The following is a 20,074-nucleotide window of genomic DNA, read 5'->3' on the forward strand; positions in this document are numbered from 1 at the left end:
TCTTGAACTGAACAATTAAAATAATTATCTTATTTTCATAGATACTGTATCAGAAGACTGGATATGGGTGTCTTTATTTCATCCACCACGCAAGTTGGGCATTAATGATATTGAAGGACAGCGAGTTCTCCAGATTGCAGTGATTTTAAGAAATCTCTCCTTTGAGGAGGGAAATGTAAAATTATTGGCAGCTAATCGTACTTGTCTTCGTTTTTTGTTGCTCTCTTCTCATAGTCATTTTATTTCTTTAAGACAATTGGGGCTTGACACTTTAGGAAATATTGCTGCTGAGGTAAGAATTTTTTTAAAAAATGATACCTATAATTTAAATAGCTTCAAGAATAAAGTAGGAGTGAAACGCTATCTTACCTTATGGAATGTTATTTAAAAGGAAATACATTGGTATTGGTGATTTCTCAGATCATTAAATAAAGTTGTTTAGATCCAAACCTAACCTGAAGTAACAGAATACTAATAGCTTAAATCTGCATCCTATTTTTTTCTTATGAAGCTTTGCATTTTTTCTTACATATAAGTGCAGTTGGATTTTATAGCACACCTCTTAAATGTCAGATGGCCTAGAACAGTGATGGCAAACCTTTTTTTCCTCAGGTGCCTAAAGCATGTGTGTGTGCGCTATCGTGCATGTGCGAGTGCTGGCCGGTGCACACATAAGCTTTGGAGCTGAGTTAGGGTAACCTCTCACGTGCTGGTAGATATGGCTCTGTGTGCCACCTGATGCATGCATTCCATAGGTTCGCCATCATTGGCCTAGAAGCTTTTTAAAAAGCAGTATTATTTTTGTTTCCCTGAGAAGAATTAAGAGAATGAGATTTCTTCTAACACATCCAGAACATAACAGTTCAAAAATATTTTACTGAAATGAACATTCCTGTCTTGTATATAAAATGTAAAAACACTCCTATTTGATACTATTTTTTAAAAGCAGAATATTGATTATTAATGTTCTGCCGGCGTGTCCCAACCGGCTGTAATTACAGGGTAATTAGTCCCAAACAGACACACCAGATGATAGAAGGAAATCAATAGGTCTTTATCAACAGAAAAACAGAAACAACTCCCTTTTTAAATGTCAAAGGGATTTTCTGGTACACACAAGGCACAGGTTAAATGCTATCAAATTTCTCACCCAGTAACTGGGAAATTGAGTCCAATTCCAAAGTCCAGAAATTCCACACAGACTTGACCAGGGAAACAGCAAACCACAATCTTGACGAAACTATGAATCAGATAAACTTCCACAAGGCTAAACCAGCACACTGCTCTTTTTATCTGTAGCACTAATTACAGCAGCCCCACCCAACCAAGGTGGCCTCACTTATCTCCTGTAATAATCCTTCAGTTGTTCTCTCCTATGCATCACTCTACGCATGCGTGGGTCTGTCTTAAGTTCTTGTTCAGAATCCAGGGATGATAAGGATGATTGATCTCCTCCTGGGCTGTCTGCCAAACTCCTCTCTTCCCTGTCACTCACGCTGCCTTGGTCAGAGGAGACTTCATCGGCAGATTCTATCTGGAGCAAAACAGGCCTGAGGCATATGGATGTTTCCCCCACATCCACCTCCACATTCCTTGGGACAGGAGCTGGGTCAGAACTAACCACAACAATTAATATAGAGTTATAAATTAATTGTAATAGAAATATATAAGAGCTTATGTTTTGCTACTCTTGTCCTCATTCTTAATATGCATGTAATGTAATTAAATATTGTGTTTATCCCGTGTTTCTTAAAAAGAAGTATTGTTTGTTAATTATCATTCAAACGAATGAGATTAATTACTTCAAATTCTAAACTGTTCTTATGGTGAATTCAGCAAGGCTTACATTTTAGCAATCATACACCAATAAATACTATTTTTAAAGTATTAAAATGTATTTTAATTAAAAATTAAGATTAATCTATTCATAAAATATCTAGATAACTATAACCAGAAAATATATTATTTTTGTAATTATAGAAAAATACATGGCAAATATATGTGTTAAAAACATTCCCCTGATATTCAGCAGTATTTATTCCCATGTACAAAGAATTAAGTTGTATTCAGATGAAAAAAGATAAAATGTTCACTTTTCTTTGATAAAACTGAATTAATAGATAATAAAAATACAGATATTCCTTGGATTGCAGCTATCTTTCTGTGATTGTTCAAAGGTATGATGGCACTGAAAAGATGGTTATTGCAACCAGTCCCTTGAGTTCTGACCATCACAGTTTCCCCCATGATCACATGATAGCAATTTGCAATGTTCTACCAGTGGAGAAAGAATCTGGCAAGAAATCATAAATAGTTGTCACAGGACATCCTTGATTAATAATCTGAATGCTTCTCACTTATTGATAGCAAACGGCACTGACAGAACTGTCATCACTAAGTGGCGCATTCACATGTCATTGTGTTTTATAACCATAGCCTTTAGCAATGGCAATTCTGGTCCCAATTGCCTTTATAAACCAAGGACTATCTGTAATGCAAATTAAGTAATTTTCAGAATGATGATATCCAATATCATAAACTTTTGTTATATTGTATGTATTATTTACTGTTGTAAGCCGTCCCAAGTTCCATTAGGATTCGGTGGCTTAGAAGTCAAATTAATTAAATTAAATTAAATTAAATTAAATTAAATTACATTAATTAAATATTGTGAAATATTTGGAGTTAAAATGTGGAAATTGACTGAGAAAGGTATGGCTTTAGTAGTTGCTTTGGATGGTGGGTTTTGAAACCCCACAGTACTATTCTGAAGTACTGGTTTTGTTAGGTGTTGGAGACACTGTTTTATAGTGGTTTTAGTCCTTCATGCCATGCTATATTCAGATGATAGGCGTTTGATATTTTAACATTGCCCTGTAGAGACCCACTACATTGTCCTTTAAGATACATTCAAAACAGATTGCTGTCTCACTCTGGAAAATATTTTATTACCATAGTTGTAGCTAATAATGGGCTGCAGGTAACAATGGGAAAAGTGAAAATTAAATTAAGATATTGGATTTGTTATTGAATAGAAGTTGGAACTTTGAAATTAGGATGCTACTGCTGATACTAATTTCATATTTTGTTAATCTTAATTTTCATTTTAATGTTAACTAGCTACTTAAGTGCAAAATGCATAGAAATGTAGCAATGTACTGAAATAGTTAATGAAGTCACAGATAGTATATAACATTTTCAATGTGTTTTAAGTATTAGTATGATTTGGAAGATTTCTGTAGTTTTAATTGTATAAAATGAATCATTCAATCATTAATATTTGCTTTCTGCTTTTTCAGCTTCTTTTGGACCCTGTTGATTTTAAAACAACTCATCTAATGTTTCATACTGTTACTAAATGCTTAATGTCAAGAGATAGATTCTTAAAAATGCGGGGTAAGAATTTATGTGATTACAGTATCTTGTGTAAAATATCATTTTTATAAAAATCAAAGGAATAACCATCGCTTTAGACTGAGCCTAACCTTCTCAGTACAGAAATATAAACTATTCTTTGTGGATAATAATTGTGAAGTATCTTACCACCTTAATAAATAACTGGTTCCACTGTCACACTTCTTTTTTCTTCTAATACTCAACTGACATCTGTGTTCTTGTAACTATTATTATGCATTCTGTATTCTGGGAACAGAGAACAAATTTTGCTCTTTTGTGACATCCATACGACACTATTTTTTGTTTGTTTATTTCAGGCATGGAAATCTTGGGTAATCTTTGTAAAGCTGAAGACAATGGTGTCTTAATTTGTGAATATGTAGATCAAGAATCTTACAAAGAAATCATCTGTCATCTCACATTACCTGATGTTTTACTTGTTATATCTGCTCTGGAAGTGCTCTATATGCTCACTGAAATGGGTGAAGTGGCCTGTAGCAAAATAGCTAAAGTTGATAAAAGTATAGGTGAGCTATCAGATTTGTTTTTAACAAAACACTTTATTACTAGGGCTCTCAGTAATACTTTGTTAAATGCTTTTTCTGTAAAGTGATACATGGTTTGTCCTTGTCTTCATTCCTCTTTTCTCTGCTATGGGTAATCATGGTAAGGACCAGAAAGCAGTTAGCAAACTGAAAGTGCTACATAAATGTCTTGCAAAAGAAGCCTTACGTTATTTGTCCCAATCAAATTATATAAATACTATATTTATTTAATTTGCATAGCTCTTACCATGGCAAACTTAAAGTATTATGAGGTGCAAAGGATAACATAAAACCAATAGATGTGTCATAGGTAAATAATAGACTAACACAACTAATAATTTTTGCTTATAAAATTCTCCACCATAGGTGGAGCCATCATTTAGAATCGGTTGTCCTTGTCCACTTAGAATGAGGACTGAATCTGTCTTTTTTTACCAGGATATGCCCTGTTAACCCCCAGCTTCAACTCAGTCCTTAGCTAGATGGATACAGCAAAGCATTGGTCCCATCCTGAATGCTGGTCTTCTCAATTGAAAGTTCAAAGACTTCATATAGTGACTTAAGGGCCTCTCAACATCATCCAGAGAGCCCAAAGATTTGGCAATTGTCGGGTCGTGCACTGTGGCATTGACTATGGAGGGGCTTTGGCCCAGTCTGTCATGGGAGTTTCACACACTGGTTTGTTTGTTTTTTGTCATCTTCTGCCCATGTCAAAAAAGGGGCTCTGGCTCAGCTTACATTGCGGCAGCAACCATCTCCCTTAAATATTCAAGATTTCAATTCAAATCCAATTAATAAATTTGGATTGTTGGGACAGCGCGCAGAACAAGTGATAACACTGCACCCATTAGTTGCCTGAACCTTACACTCTGGTGATGTGGTGAGGGCTCACCACTCACCCAAAGGTGACTCGGGGCCAATGTTCCCTCTAATTTTTTTTCGGTATAGCCGGAAAAGTATAGTGTCTGAGCGGCAGTCCCTTTGGGACTGAGCAGCAAAGAAGTATGTATGTATGTATGTATGTATGTATGTATGTATGTATGTATGTATAAATAGATAAATAAATAAATAAATAAATATGGGGGAAAATTCCTTCTTTTTTATTAAAAGAAATTAATAATAAAACAAAACCAAAATCTATTACTATTAAAACTAAAACAACCAGCAAAACCAAAAACACAACTATTAATAAATCCAGGCTTTAAAATCTTCATTTCTTAAATATTTATCATAATATTATAGTAATCTAGTAATACTATGAAAATCTATTTGAACACCAATGCATCAATTAATATATTTCCATAAATTATACTTTTCTATAATTTCATTCAATATTTCCAAGCTCAATTAATTTTCAGGAACTTAGCATTTGCTGTTATTAACTTTCATCAATCTTCTACATTTCCAAGTATATTTTAAATTCATAATGCAAACTCATAAAATCATATAGTACATATCATAAACCCCTTATTTATCATATGTATCTTCCATTAATTTTACCTATGTAATTCTATATAGTTCTAAAATTCTAATCCAATTTTTAAAATGAATACATCCTAATATTAAACAACACCTAAATATATATTTTACCAATTTCCATAGTCAATCCATATTTAATAATCAATCATCCCTCCTCAAATTTCTACCACTGTTCTCATTTCTGGGTACCACTCCTGTCTCTCCTCCTTTTCTGTCTCATTTGTTTCTCATTTCTCTTCCTCCCTTTTTCTCTCATTCCTTCCCTCTCTCGCTTCTCCTCTTTTTCCATCCCTGTGTCCTCCCCCCACGGTGTGTGTGTGTGTGAACTCTTGAACTATTTCCAAAAACAGATGAGGGCTGGGTTTTTCCCCTCTGTTATTATTTAAGTGCTTTTTGCTTTAAATGCTTTACATTTTTTATGCTTTAAATCAAGAGTCAATTAAAATAACTTTTGCCGGCCTCCGCACTTTCGTCACTCCCCGCTCCCAACTCCAGCGGCCTTGGAAAAGGGTGCGCAGGGGGTTATTTTTGGTCGCGCGGCCACACACCTTAGAGTGAACACTACTAGGGGTCGCCCAGGAGTTCCTTTTCTCTGGAGCCACAAGCTCGTTTGTTTTCCATGCAACCATTTTACAAGCCGCATGCTCATAGCAGGCCATTTATAGCTCAAACTTGATATCCTGTGCCCAGTTACCTCAGAGCTTGCTCAGGTGGGCCTTGGCTGTTTAATTTCCAGTGCCCAGTTCCCTCAGAGCTTGTTCGGGTGGGCCTCAGCTACTCATTCACCCAATTGCCGCTAGAAACTGATTTTGATGGTTGGAGTGGCTATTTTGGAATCTGATTGGCGTTCTACTTCCAAAATGGGGACGTGGCTCCTTCGAGTGACAAGCCTGGTGGCAAAGGCCTCAAAAAGGCTAACTGGCTGATTATAGACAACATTCAACCCTATCCTTCAGGGCAGAGGGCATCCAAATATCGCAATCCCTTCACCACGTCCATGGCAGCAGAAAAGGTGGAATGATGCAGGGACATGGTCCTGCAGAAGACTTTTGATAAATCATCCAAGAGAGCAGTAGCTCACGATTAAGACCTGATCCCCGGGATCCTAATGCGCAATCTGGAGTGACAGCAGACGATCCCTTGGCATTAGATGTTATAGGATTACCCAGACTGAGCTCAGACCTCTGGGATCTTTCTGGGCCAGGCTCTGCCCCCTGCCAGCCTTCTGTGATGATGGTCCTAGTCCAAGCTGATCTCACTACCAGGCCGCCAGCCATCAAGCAGCTCCAGTCCCCAGGGCCTTCTGCAGCCTTTGATCCAGCCAACCTGCATTTATTAATCGGTGCAGCAGTGCAGTAGGGCCTAACAGCTCGCCTCCAGTCCTTTCGTGGATTGGCACCACTGAATTTAGGCTGTGCCGCCAAGGTCCTGAGCCCTGTGGCTTCTCCAGGTCCTAGTATGCGACTTGGCAGTCTGGACTGCTTGTCTGATGTGTGCTACGCTAGCAGTCAAGCTTATTACCTAGAGACGGAAGAGAGTGGAGTCTTTGAGCTTTCCGATGTTGAGAGAATGTCTCCCAATCAGCTGATTTCCTCTGGCCTCTTTCCACCCAGCCTTTTTAAGTCCCTGCTATTTAAGGCTAGAAATGCGGCAGGACTTAATGTTCCCTCTCCAACAGTCGCTATGTCCCAGGGGGCTCATCCAGACCCACTGTTATCAAAATTGGCACTGGAGATGGATTTCATTCCAACTCCACAACTGTTCCTGGACACTTTCAGAAACAGTGGTTGGCTCCGTTGTCGGGTCCCATATCACCCTTGATGGATCAGAAATTTTTCAAAGTAGTTTCTGACCTTTCTGATCTGTTCACCGTTCCATTGGTTGACACTTCAGTCTCAGCCTTAGATGCTCCTACCACCATACCGGACAAGTCGGAAGAATTGCAGAAGCCAGAGGACAGAAGAATGCAGGCTCACCAGGCAGGCACCTGGGCGATTAGGGCCTCTTCTACGCTGTCCTTCACCAGAGCATCACTTATCTTGCTATGTCAGATACAAGACCACATCCCTACCTCAAAGCTGAGGGCCCACCAGGATTTGAATAAAGTGTTCTACACTACTCAGCTCCTGGCAGATGCCACTCTAAATACTTTGCCTCCAATTTGCCTCTATTCTATTTGTGGTCCCCAAAACCTCAAGGGGGAAGGAATGGAAGGCAATTCTAAACTTAAAGCATCTGAACTCCCTAGACTTTACTGAAGCATACCTGCACATCCCGATAAACCATCATCATTGGAAATATGTTCGGTTTTGTTATGCAGGTAGGCACTTTCAGTACAGGGCCCTGCCCTTCAGGCTGTCATCTGTCCCTAGGGTTTTCACCAAAATTCTGGTGGTCCTAGCATCTCACCTCCGATCCTTGCCCATGCGTGTCCAGTGGTACCTGGATGATACCTTGGTACATGTCTATCTAAAGACCTCACGTATCATTTCCAGGTAACTACCCTAACTCTGAGGCAGCACGGATTCTCCATCAACATGGACAAGAGCCTTCTCCCCCCCCTCTTTTCTTCATTTGGGAGCCATCATTAATTCTCTACAGCAGTGCTGGTAAACCTATGGCATGGGTGCCACAGATGTCACGCAAAGCAATATCTGCTGGCACGTGAGCTGTTGCCCTAACTCAGCTCCAACATGCATCTGTGTGCTGGCCATCTGATTTTTGGCTCACATAGAGGCTCTGGAGGGCAGTTTTGGCTTCCAGAGAGCCTCCAGGAGGATGGAAGAGGGCATTTTCTATGTGCGATAGCACATGCCCATGTTCTTTCGGCACCCGAGGAAAAAAAGGTTTGCCATCATGCTCTAGAGTGTTAGGCCAGTATTAGGGAACTTGTGTCTCAAATCCAGCAGGAACGCAGGGTCCCCCTGGCACTCTTATCTACTGTCCCCAGAAAAATGGTCTTATGTATCTCTATAACTCCTTGGGCATGACTACAGGGAAATTCAATGGTTCCTTTTGCCATTCCAGAAGGCGAACCGCAGCACCTCACTACACAGGGTCCTGGTTCCTCCGGACATATATCGTTCTCCACTGCACTGGGAAGGAGAGTCCAACATGGGTAATTACCAATCCTATTGGTAGAGACTGAGTTAATTTAAATATTTAAATACGAGGTAGTCACCGCCCCTTAGCAGCCCCCAATACCTCAGTTTTAAAAACTCAGTCTAAGTGTAGAGACTTGAGTTTTTTCCTCTGTAAAAAGTAGTAGTAATGATTTAATAATTATGTAATAAAATAACCTGTTTAATGTTGTTTTTCTTCTCTTCCTACTACAGATCACAGATTGAAGAGGAGTATTCTTGAAGGGGTCTCTGTCCTCCGTGGACACCACCCCCACCGTTCTTCTCCCCGGGTTTCCCTTCCCTCAGCGGGTACAATGCCAATCGGGGAGCGACCCAGCCTGAGGTCACTGGCCTCAGTGGCCAAACCTGGCTGGCAGCCGAAGGTGAGGGGGTCCGTCCCCCTCACTGGGAGGCTTGTGAAGCGAGTTCGCGGCGCTCAGGAAGGACTTGGCGAGGCGCCAGCGCCTCTCAGCTGTTCGGCGGTGAGGAATAAAGCCGCCACCGCGCCGCCGCCGTGATCGCCGCCTCCGGAAGCCTTGAAAGCCGCTTTGCTCGGCGAAGAAGGCATTAAAAGGAAGGACGGTGGGCTCTTCCCTCCAGTGGGGTCACTGATAAGCCCCGAGGGGAATAGGCGGCAAGATCGCGGGCCGCCATTTTGGGCGACATTTCCCGCGCCCGCCATTGCTGTCAGGAGATGGTTGTTGCTGGCCAATCAGCAGGCGGAGTGCAGGCTACAGGGCGCATGTGTGGTTTTTCTGAGGTTATTAGTCACCATTTTGAGAGAGTTCTTTGTAAAGGATACGTTCTTTCTGTGACTCTCGAGGCCTTGTGATCAATTTAACTACTGTCAATTGTAAGTAGCCATGGAGGATAAAATACCTGAAAAAGTATCTTCCCCCAGCATGGTGCCCAAGGATAAGGGCAAGCCAAAGCCCAAAGACAAATCCAAGCCTTCATCTTCATCCCTTAAAGAGGCAGAGAGAAGGATTAAGGCATTAGAGCAGAGGCTGGAGGCAGCCATCCTGACACCTAGGATTGCCTCGCCTCTCCCTGCGCAGTTGGTGTTCCAGGCCAGGGATTTACAAGCTCCCCAGTTGGGTACCGTGGAGGCCTTGTCAGAGAGGGATTGGTCCCCAGAAAGGCAGACCCCATTTCTGCCTCAACCTGTTTATTCAACCTCAGGCCTCAGTCAACCTAGGCCTGCTTCTGCTTCTGCTGCTCATTCATTTAAAAGTGGGCCTACAGCAACTTTTACTCCCACTGCAGCTGGACTCAGAGTAAATCCTGATACCTGGCAACAGATGTCTCCCGCCTTACAGGAGCTTGTTACTGATGCTTATTCGCAGGGGATGGCAACAAGAGTGCAGGACACACGCCCTGGCCCAACCAGAAATCCTTGGTCAGTACCGCCCCTCTCGGGTATGGGGTCCTGGGTTGAAGAACCTTCCCAGCTAGAAGACACCGAGAAGGAATATGATTTCTCTGATGACGAGACCGCTCCTGAACCTCCAGTAGTAGCAGGTCTCTTCAAGGCATCCTTTTTTAAGGTGTTACTTCATAAGGCTAAACAAACAGTGGACCTGCCAGGTCCTACCAAAGCTACAGATTCCACTGAGGATCCTAAACCATCTACAGTCCTCTTTAAAGAACCCCAGCCTGAGACTGACCATGTGCCATCTTCAGAAATCTTCAGACAAGGTATTAAGCGTCCCTGGCTGACTCCAGCAGCAGCTCAGGGACCTTCGGTCATGGAGCGTAAATTCTATATGCTGGATGAGGATATGGAAAAGTTGTTGGAGTTTCCGCCCATTGATCAGCCTGTAATGACTCTGATTTCAAAGGCTTTAGTTCCTTCTGAGACTGGCGATAGCCTAAAGCCAGAAGATAGAAAGGCGGAGATTTTATTGCGTAAGTCGCACTTAATGGCCAGTTGGGGGTTTCGGGCAGCTGCGGCTGCTTCATTTTTCAACCGGGCCTCTATAATATGGCTGCAAGAGGTGCAGGCTCGTCTAGGCCCAGATGATGGCCGTTTAAGACAGGACATCAGTAAGCTGTTAGCGGCAGCTGAATTTTCTGCCGATGCCACCCTGCATGCAGCGAAGTTTTCGGCTCGGGGGATGGCGACCTCTCTGGCTTCCAGACGACTCCTTTGGCTGAGGAACTGGCCGGCGGACCTCAAGTCCAAGTGGAACCTGGCGCCCTCTCCATACCAAGGAGAGAAATTGTTTGGGGAGGCGTTGGTTCCGGTCCTAATTGAGGATAAGGACAAACGGAAGTCCCTTCCCAGAGCGTACAGACGGCAGGAGCATCGGGCTAATCCTTATAATCGTCGCCAGCCATTTCGCTGGGACTCCTTCTCGTCGGTGGGTCAGAATGTCAGGCCATTTCAGCAGGGCCAGTATGGACAGTCAGCCTTTCGAAGTGACCGTGCGGCATTTCAAGACCGACCAAGGGGGTATCAGCAGGCGAGGCGACCCTTCAGGGGAAACCAACGAGGCTTCAAACGCAACTCCAAGTGACTTTCCTTCGCTGGCGCCCATAGGAGGCAAACTACAACTTTTCAGTGCCTCCTGGAGAAGTATCTCCACCGACAAATGGGCGATAGCCACAATTTCTCACGGGTTGCGTCTGGAGTTTCTTCAGCCCCCACCACAACGGTTTGTCCAATGTCCATCGACCCGAGATCCATTGAAAAATCTTCATTTGCAGCGGGAAATAGAACATCTTTTGCATATCAAGGCGATAGAGTGCCCGAGCATGCCAAAGGAACAGGGTTTTATTCCATCGTTTTCCTTGTACCAAAGGCATCAGGAGGGTTCCGCATGATCCTCAATCTGAGATCCCTGAATGTCTTCATCCGGTATCGGAGATTTCGGATGCACTCTCTCCAATCGATTCTCGCCTCTATTCGTCATCACGACTTTCTTACGTCAATCGATTTGAAAGATGCTTACCTGCACATTCCTGTTTGGCCGGCTCATCGTCGCTTTCTCAGATTCTGCCTAAACGGTACTCACTACCAGTACCGGGCAATGCCGTTCGGCCTGTCATCTGCGCCTCGGACATTTACAAAGCTGATGGACATCTTGACGGCGCATATCAGAGCCCAGTCTGTGCGGGTGATGGCATACTTGGACGACATCATTGTTATGTCCAAGTCACTGCCTCGGGCGCAACAGGATTTGACTCTCACACGAAAGGTCCTGGAGCGCCACGGCTATACCATCAACGAGGAAAAGAGTCATCTTGTTCCTTCCACCAGCATCCAGCATCTGGGGTCTATTATAAATACCACCCAGGACACGGTATCTTTGACACCGGAACGGCTTCTCAACATTCGGCGACTGGTCAGCAATCTGTGTCGGCAACATCAGGTATCGCTGGCCATGTTGTCCAAAGTACTCGGGACTCTGGTATCAGCTATTGGAATCGTGCCATGGGCTCGACATCACATCAGGAGGCTCCAGTGGTTCCTACTCCCGTACCAAAAGAGCAAGGTCAGTCATTCTCACCAGCAGGTGAGGATTCCAGCATGCGTGAAGCAATCGCTGAGATGGTGGTTGTCCCCAGCCTTGTTTCGGGGCTCCCCTCTCCACAGTCACGACCATCTGGTTCTGACCACGGACGCGAGCCTGTCGGGTTGGGGGGCTCACATGGGTCCTCATATGGCTCAGGGTTTATGGTCCCAGGACGACCTAGCTCCTATCAATATCAACTTTCTGGAGCTCAGGGCAGTGTTTCTGGCACTTCAGGCCTTTTCTTTCTGGGTTCAAGGCAGAGACATACTGGTTCTAACAGACAATGTAGCGACCAGGGCCCATCTCAATCATCAAGGGGGCACGAAGTCACAGCGTCTCATGCTCGAGACTACGGCTCTCTTCGATTGGGCCGAACGTCATCTGGCTTCGTTGAGGACGGAGCACATTGCGGGAACCAGCAACGTGCAGGCGGACTGGTTGAGCAGGGCGACCATAGATCCCTCGGAATGGAGACTCGCTCCGGCTCTTTTCAACAGCATAGCCCGCCGCTTCGGGGTACCATCAGTGGATCTATTTGCAACCCCGGACAACGCCCAATTGCCCAGGTTTTATTCCCGGTTCACAACGCCAGGTGCGGAAGGGGTCAACGCACTGTTGTCTCCCTGGCCCAAAGGTCTCCTTTACGCATTTCCACCTACATGCCTGATTCAAAGAACATTGGACAAGATGGTGCAAGAAGGAGCGGAGTTGATATTGATGGCTCCCCATTGGCCGAGACGCCCTTGGTTTGCCGACCTGACAGCCTTTTCTGTGTCTTCCCCGTGGAGGATTCCAGATTGCGAAATATCGTTAAGCCAGGGGTCAGTGTGTCATCCGAACCCGCAGTGGTTCCAGCTGACCGCCTGGCACTTGAGAGGCTCAGGTTGAGGAAACAATGTATCCCGGACAATGTGGTTGATACCATGCAGGCTGCTCGTCGACCGTCTACGGTACGGATTTACCAAGCTACATGGGCAGCCTTTTGTAGGTTTTGCTTAGAGCAGCGTGCTAACCCTCAACAAGCTTCGGTTATTCTGGTGTTACAGTTCCTGCAAGCAGGTGTTGACAGAGGTCTAGCGCCAAATACCTTGAAAAGACAAATAGCGGCTCTCGCAACCATTGTACAGGTACCGTTTTTTCGTTCACTAGCACAACACCCTTGGATACGGGAATTTGTTAAAGGAGCAGTCAACTCCCATTTACCTCCGGTACATAGGTTCCCGACCTGGGATTTGGCTCTCGTACTGAAAGCTCTTACTGCACCTCCCTTTGAGCCGCTAAGATCTATTCCACTTCGACTGCTGACACTTAAGACTGCATTTCTTGTGGCGATCACATCAGCGCGCCGAGTGTCCGAATTGTCGGCTCTGTCTACTCGGTCGGATTTGTGCGTGTTCCACTCGGACAGAGTGGTACTGAGGCTGGATCCGGCCTTTATACCCAAGGTCAATTCTGGGTTTCACAGATCACAGGAATTGGTCCTTCCTGACTTTTGCACACATGGTCAACATCCGTTGGAATTGAGGTGGCACAAGGTAGATGTTAGGAGGGCCTTAAAGATTTATATCAGGAGAACTGATCCGTTCAGGAGAACTGACAGGATGTTTGTGTCATTTGCTCAAAGGTCTATGGGACTAGGGGTTTCATCTAAATCCATTAGTCACTGGCTTAGGGATTGTATTGCAGAAGCGTACAAAGCTAGGTCTCAATCGCCTCCGGATGGCATCACTGCGCATTCCACCAGAAGTGCGGCTGCGTCTGCCGCATGGAATACCCAAGCATCTATTGAAGACATTTGCAAGGCAGCGACTTGGGCTTCGCCTACAACCTTCATCCGTCATTATAAACTTGACTCGGTTGCTTCGGCTGAAGCTTCCTTTGGGAGACGTGTGTTACAGAGGGTGTGTTCCTCTCCGTCGACCGTGGCACAGCCTTTTCCCTCCCAAGGGATGTGAACTTTGGTATATCCCATGTTGGACTCTCCTTCCCAGTGCAGTGGAGAAGAACCGTTGTACATACCTGAACGGTCTTCTTGATGCACTGGAAGGAGAGTCCAAACCCACCCGGCGTAGTTGCCAGGTCGCCGGAGTCATTGGGTTTGCGAGGTTTACAAGTTAATTGTTATGTGGTTGAAGTTTAATAAATTGTGTTACCTCTATACTGTCTTCGTTTTTAAAACTGAGGTATTGGGGGCTGCTAAGGGGCGGTGACTACCTCGTATTTAAATATTTAAATTAACTCAGTCTCTACCAATAGGATTGGTAATTACCCATGTTGGACTCTCCTTCCAGTGCATCGAGAAGACCGTTCAGGTATGTACAACGGTTCTTCTCTTACTTGGTGAAAAATATTAGCCATTTCCAAGGGCTGCCTCTTCAGGGAATCTCACAGGACAATTGTCACCATGGATGCCAGTCTCTCCAGTTGGGAGGCCACTCCCTGCATCTGATTGCTTGGAGGCAGAGGCCAAATACTTTTTTTTTCAGTATAATTTTTTTATTTTTTCCTTCATACGCTTTAGTACAATGTCATATATCTTCTATTTCCAGCACAATAAAATGCAGTATTTTGTTAGTAACTCTTGTATAATCCCCACAAAAAATCATAATACAAAATTATTAATTTCTCTATAAATCTTTTGTCCCTTATTGCAAATTTTTTTATCTAATCTTGTTGTCCAGCAATCACAATCATCATGTATTACCTCTCTTCATTAATGTTCCCTCAAATATATACTGACAAATAATATTTCTAATTAAGTGATAGGCCACAGTGCCTACTATTTCTCTTTACACATTTTACTTAAATTTAAAAATCCCATATCAAATCACATACATTGAATATACTAAAAAAGGAAAAAAAGAAGAAAGAAAATAAAATATATATAACTAATTTCATACATTTTTCCAATACACCATAAATCATCTATTGTTCATTAATTCCATTTTTATGAATCTTTTAAAACCATCTCTGTTCTTATATGCCAATTTTACTTATCAAATTCAACTTGCTTTATTTGTACATTTCAATAAAACCAATTAAGCTTATTTTAATATAATGAACCAACCTAATACTTCCTTAATATATTAATTAAAATAGTTTGAACCTATTTTAATATATTCAACAAATCAAATATTTCCCAAAATTCTAAGCATACTTAATACATTTTATTTAATTCAGTTAAACCTATTTTAATATAGTCAATAAACTTCAATAAATTTCAGTCTTCAAGTGTCTTTTAATTCTGCCATATCGTGTAATTTTCTATTAGCTTCAATTGTAAGAGCCTTAGTTTGAAAAAATCCATTCATCATTCCTCTCAATTCTTTGAGGTCATCAGATAAATTTTTACACAATTCTCTTATCTGTTGAATTTCTATTTCCATTTTCTCAGGTCTTGTATCTCCTGATATTCCAAGCTCTTCCCAGCAGCCTAGTTATATTTTGCAGCACAGTTCAAACAAAGTTCAGGCTGCCACAAGGTTTTGCAAGCCCTCTGCAGAAAAAATGTCAATAATACAGATAGATTCTCTATTCCAAGGCCAGTGCTTAAATAACAAATTCTCTAACAAATAAATAAAAGTTCTCATAAGCTTTGACCAACAGATGGCTCCACCAATTCATTATTAAACAGCGATTAAAGATCATTTAAACCAAAATGATTCCATTTAACTATTTAAGAGTTCTTTTAAAGTTATTTTTTAATCTTTTAAATCCAATTTCAAAGCCTCAAACTGTCCAATTTTTATCCAAATGGGTTTTAGAATCACTTCCTTATTCTCCTTAATTTGCAAGTTAAAAAGTTCTGGTTTCAGTTTAGCCCCTTACCCCAATTAGTCAGAAAGTTCCTTTATCATAACACAGTTCTTTAAAAAAAATCTCTCCTCTGGCCAAAGTACAGGTCACAGTCTGTTTCTCTTCCTCCAGCACAAAATTTACTTTCCTTTTCATTCTGGATGACATCAATTAATCAGTCCCATATTCTGTTTGCAGTCTTCCAAGGCTAAAGGCAGCAAACTGCTTCCACTCCACTGCTGGTGGAGGCTCTTGGACGACGCCTGTGGGGTGTGCAAAACCCCCAAAACAGGCACCAGACCAGGTCCCCTTCTTCCCCTCCCCTTCAGGGAGGTTCTGGGCTGATTCAAAAGAATCAGCACCTCCCAGACAGTAGGGGTTCGGCAATTTACTGCAGGAGCAGAAAAATGCCACGTTGCCTTGGTGGATGACCACGCCTTCTCCAGCCAAATACTTGATCAATTGGTTGGAGCTTCGAGCAATGTGTTTGGCCCTCCAACATTTCCAATGCCAAGTGTCTGGCAAATGTCCTGGTCCTAACTGATAAAATTACAACCAAGGCTCATGCCAACCACAAGGGGGATCCGTTCCAGGACTCTTATGCAAGAGGCAATGAGACTGGGACTGGGTCGAATGGCACCTTCTATCGCTGTTGGCAGACCACATCTCTGGAAATTCCAACACCCAAGTGGACTGCTCAGTTAGTTTATGGTGGACCATGCAGAATGGCATCTGCATCTGTCCATGTTTTGTAACATCATGAGCCTTTTCAACCTCCCAGATGTTGACATGTTCACAACCCTGGAGAACACCCACCTCCTTAGGGTTTTTTTGGTTCCAGTCCCAGGGAGCAGAGGGACTGAATGCCCTATGCAGCAGTTATGCACTAGGTCTGCTCTACGCCTTTCCCCCCTTGCCTATTTGCCACAGGTCATACAGAAATAGTTGAAGGAGTATGTGGAGGTTATCTTTTTGGCTCCTTTCCAGCCAAGACAGGCCTGGTTTGCGGAACTGATGGCACTATTGGTGGCCCTGCCATGGAGACTCTCTTTATCTGAGATGTCACTCACTCAGGGAGAAGACCGAGACCCCGTGGTATCACCGAGATCCCAGTGGTATCAACTAACCACCTGGCGGTTGATTGGCTTACTCTAAGGTCGCAGGATTATGATCCAGACATAATCTTCACCATCCAGTCGTCACACTGGCCATCTGCCAAGAGGATTTACTCGGCGACATAGAAGTCCTGTTGTTCCTGGTGCGAATCAGAGGGCTACTTGCCTTTCAGAGTGCCATTGCCAAAAGTACTGACATTTCTACAAACGGGTTGGACAAGTGGCTCTCCTCGAACATGCTTCGCAGACAAGTAGTGGCTTTCGTTGGTTCTGTCCTGTAACCAGGACAATTCCCTCGTCCAGTTTCCTACGGTTCATCAATTTCTCAGGGGAGCTTCTCTAATCCATCCTCCGATGATTCACGGTGATCCTCTGGTGATTCACTGATATCTTACCTGGGACCTTCCCAGGGTGCTGACTCACTTTATGAACCGCTGAGGGAATCCTCACTTCGGCACCTCTCCTACAAGGTTTCCTTCCTGGTTGCGATTACATTTGCATGCAGGATCTCCGAACTGTCAGCACAATCTGTTCGGAAAGACCTTTGTGTGCTCCACCTGGACCAGGTAATCCTACAAGTCAGACCCATCCTAAATTCTTCTTTCCATCAAGCACAGGAATTGATTTTGCCTAATTTTTGCCCGCATCCAACCCATCCGTCAAAAAGGTTTTGGCACTCTCTAGTCATTCAGAGAGCCCTCCAAATATACATAGACAGTACTCGTCCCTTCTGGAAGACAGAAGCTCTCCTCATCACCTTCCATGCACAATCTCTGGGTCTTCACCCATCTTCAATGACCATTGGCTGTTGAATTCGCGGCATTGTTGCCAAAGCGTATGAGCTATCTTCCCTACCTCGATCTGCAGGGATCACAGCACACTTGATTTGCAGCGCTTCCACTTCTCCAACCTGGACACTCAAGCATCTTTGGAAGAGGTGTGTCGAGCAGCCACTTAAGCTTCTCCCTCCCAATTAATACATCATTACAAGATTGACGTATACATGTCAGCAGATGTGGCCTTCTGCCGAAGGGTTTTGCAGAGGGTGATTGAGGAGGTCCCCTAAACAGACTCAGATTGTTCCCACGGGGGGGGGGGGAGTTTTGGCTTTGGTATGTGTCATCTTGAATGACACATACCACAAGGGAGAGGGGGCATTGGTCTTACCTGATTTGCCTTTTCTCATAGAGTGGAGCCCAGATTCAGTCTCACCCATGGACAGTCTGGTTTGGCCGACTCATTATTGGAATTATTCTTTGGACTGTGGGTTTGGACAGTCAGAATTTGTTGATCAGATGGGAGCCTATAATTACTGGACATTGCCTGAGTTTTATCATGTCAAGTCTAGTCTTTGGATTCGTCAAAGCTGGGGGTTAGCAAGGTGGATTCTGGCAAAAAAAGACAGACTCAGTCCTCATTGAGTGGATGAGGACAATCCATCCTGAATGCTGGCTCCCCCCTATGAGAAGAGGCGTATCAGGTACAACCAAAGCCCCATCTGTTTCAATTTTTAAATAAAGCAAACACAAATAGATAATGGAGATTTAAATCATGAATTCTGCTTATAATGCCAAAACAAGTAGAAATAAGTCTAGCAAAGCTATAAAGCTATATTTCAACTGAATTCAGTTTAATTTAATACAATAACTTTCTGAAATTAATTATTTTAGAGGAATAAAATATTAATATATGCTAATTTATAGATACATTAGTATGCCTGGTTTCAATGGACATCCAGATGTTTGGAAGTGATGCACTCAATGCAGTAAAACTTGTTGAACATCAAAGTACCAACCACCAACTACTCTCTGAAATTAGGCCACAAGTGGAACAAGTTTCATCACAGGGACATGCCCCTGCTACTCCAGGTTAGTATTATTCTATTGAAGTTTGGTTTAGTGATCATGGCACCGTTCTAGAAAGCAGGAGAACATAATTGCTAGTCCTTCCTAAGGCATCAAATCTGGCTAGATAACTTGTGCCTGTAACTGTCCCAGGTGAATTCATCTCACATGTTTGATGTTTGGAAAATAGGAGAAGGAAGAAGAATTGGGTATGTTTCTGGCAGGCCTGGGTCGTTGATCATATTCTATGCCATCAGGATCCAACCAGGAAAGACATTATGGTTTTTTAGCTGTTTTGCTTGTGGCTTGTGGCTTGTAAATTGTTTTGGGCTGGGTTTTTTAGGGAGTTTTATATAGTACTGTTTTAGGGGGGGTTATATTTTATATTTAAGGGGTATTCATATTGTTGTATTTGGTTGTAAACCACCCAGAGTTCTTCAGGAGTTGGGCAGCATATAAACACGAATGAATGAATGAATGAATGAATGAATGAATGAATGTTTACCCCCTTAAATTATTTATAAAAAATAATAAAAGTGATATAAATATTTTTTAAAAGCTGGGAAGAGGGGATCCCCTTTGCCCGTGGGGAAACCCCAAATCCCTGTCCCCCTGGGGTCCTGTTTCCTATGGAACCAGGCCAGATCCTCCATGAAGGGGAGGTGAAGAAGGGGATGCTGCCAGAAATCTGGTTTGGGGTCAGCATACCCCCCAGATAAACTGGCTTCGGGCCTCGACCGAGAGTGGTACAAAATCAGCTTTTTTAAGCCAACGAAGCTGCGGCAATTGAGCAATGAAAGGATTAAAAGAAGCTTGGAAACATTTGGAAGGAGAACTAAGTACAGTGCTAGAGAGATGAAGAAAGAACTTAAGAGATGTGCTGCCATTACCAAAAAAGGATTTGAGACACTTCAATTTCTTTTTATAACTGGAACAAAAATTTTCTGGAAATTGTAGAGGAAGCAGCTATTTAGTGATGAGGCAATAGTGGAAAGCTTCTGGATATAGAATTTCAGATATCTAAAGATACCTAAATTGGATCATTGAAGTTTTTACCTTTTGTGTTTTGATTATTGAAGAAAGTTAACCATCAATATAAGATAATATGCTTATAGAATTAACAAGAGTGTTTTAACATCTGCCAGCCTTGGCTTTGGAACATTTTCTCTGCCATGGCTATGATGGCAGAATGAACCTGCAGGAAGAAAGGACTACAGTGTCCCCTCGATTTTCGTGGGTTCGAACTTCACAAATAGCCTA

At 43.0% G+C, this 20,074-nt stretch overlaps 1 protein-coding gene across 6 annotated transcripts in view; it reads left to right on the top strand.

The window, feature by feature from the left end:
• Nucleotides 1-20,074, top strand: part of ARID2 (AT-rich interaction domain 2) — a 453,518-nt gene that overhangs the window by 226,853 nt on the left and 206,591 nt on the right. For 5 of the 6 annotated variants that reach the window (XM_070755580.1, XM_070755575.1, XM_070755577.1 and 2 more), the window contains 4 exons: nucleotides 42-292; nucleotides 3,300-3,396; nucleotides 3,714-3,923; nucleotides 18,674-18,838. In XM_070755580.1, the coding sequence (XP_070611681.1) occupies nucleotides 42-292; nucleotides 3,300-3,396; nucleotides 3,714-3,923; nucleotides 18,674-18,838 (723 nt within the window). The remainder of the gene's footprint in view (nucleotides 1-41; nucleotides 293-3,299; nucleotides 3,397-3,713; nucleotides 3,924-18,673; nucleotides 18,839-20,074) is intronic. The other variant, XM_070755576.1, reaches the window with a different exon arrangement.

Source organism: Erythrolamprus reginae, chromosome 6 (genome assembly GCF_031021105.1).
Source record: "Erythrolamprus reginae isolate rEryReg1 chromosome 6, rEryReg1.hap1, whole genome shotgun sequence".
Lineage (NCBI taxonomy): Eukaryota > Metazoa > Chordata > Lepidosauria > Squamata > Dipsadidae > Erythrolamprus > Erythrolamprus reginae.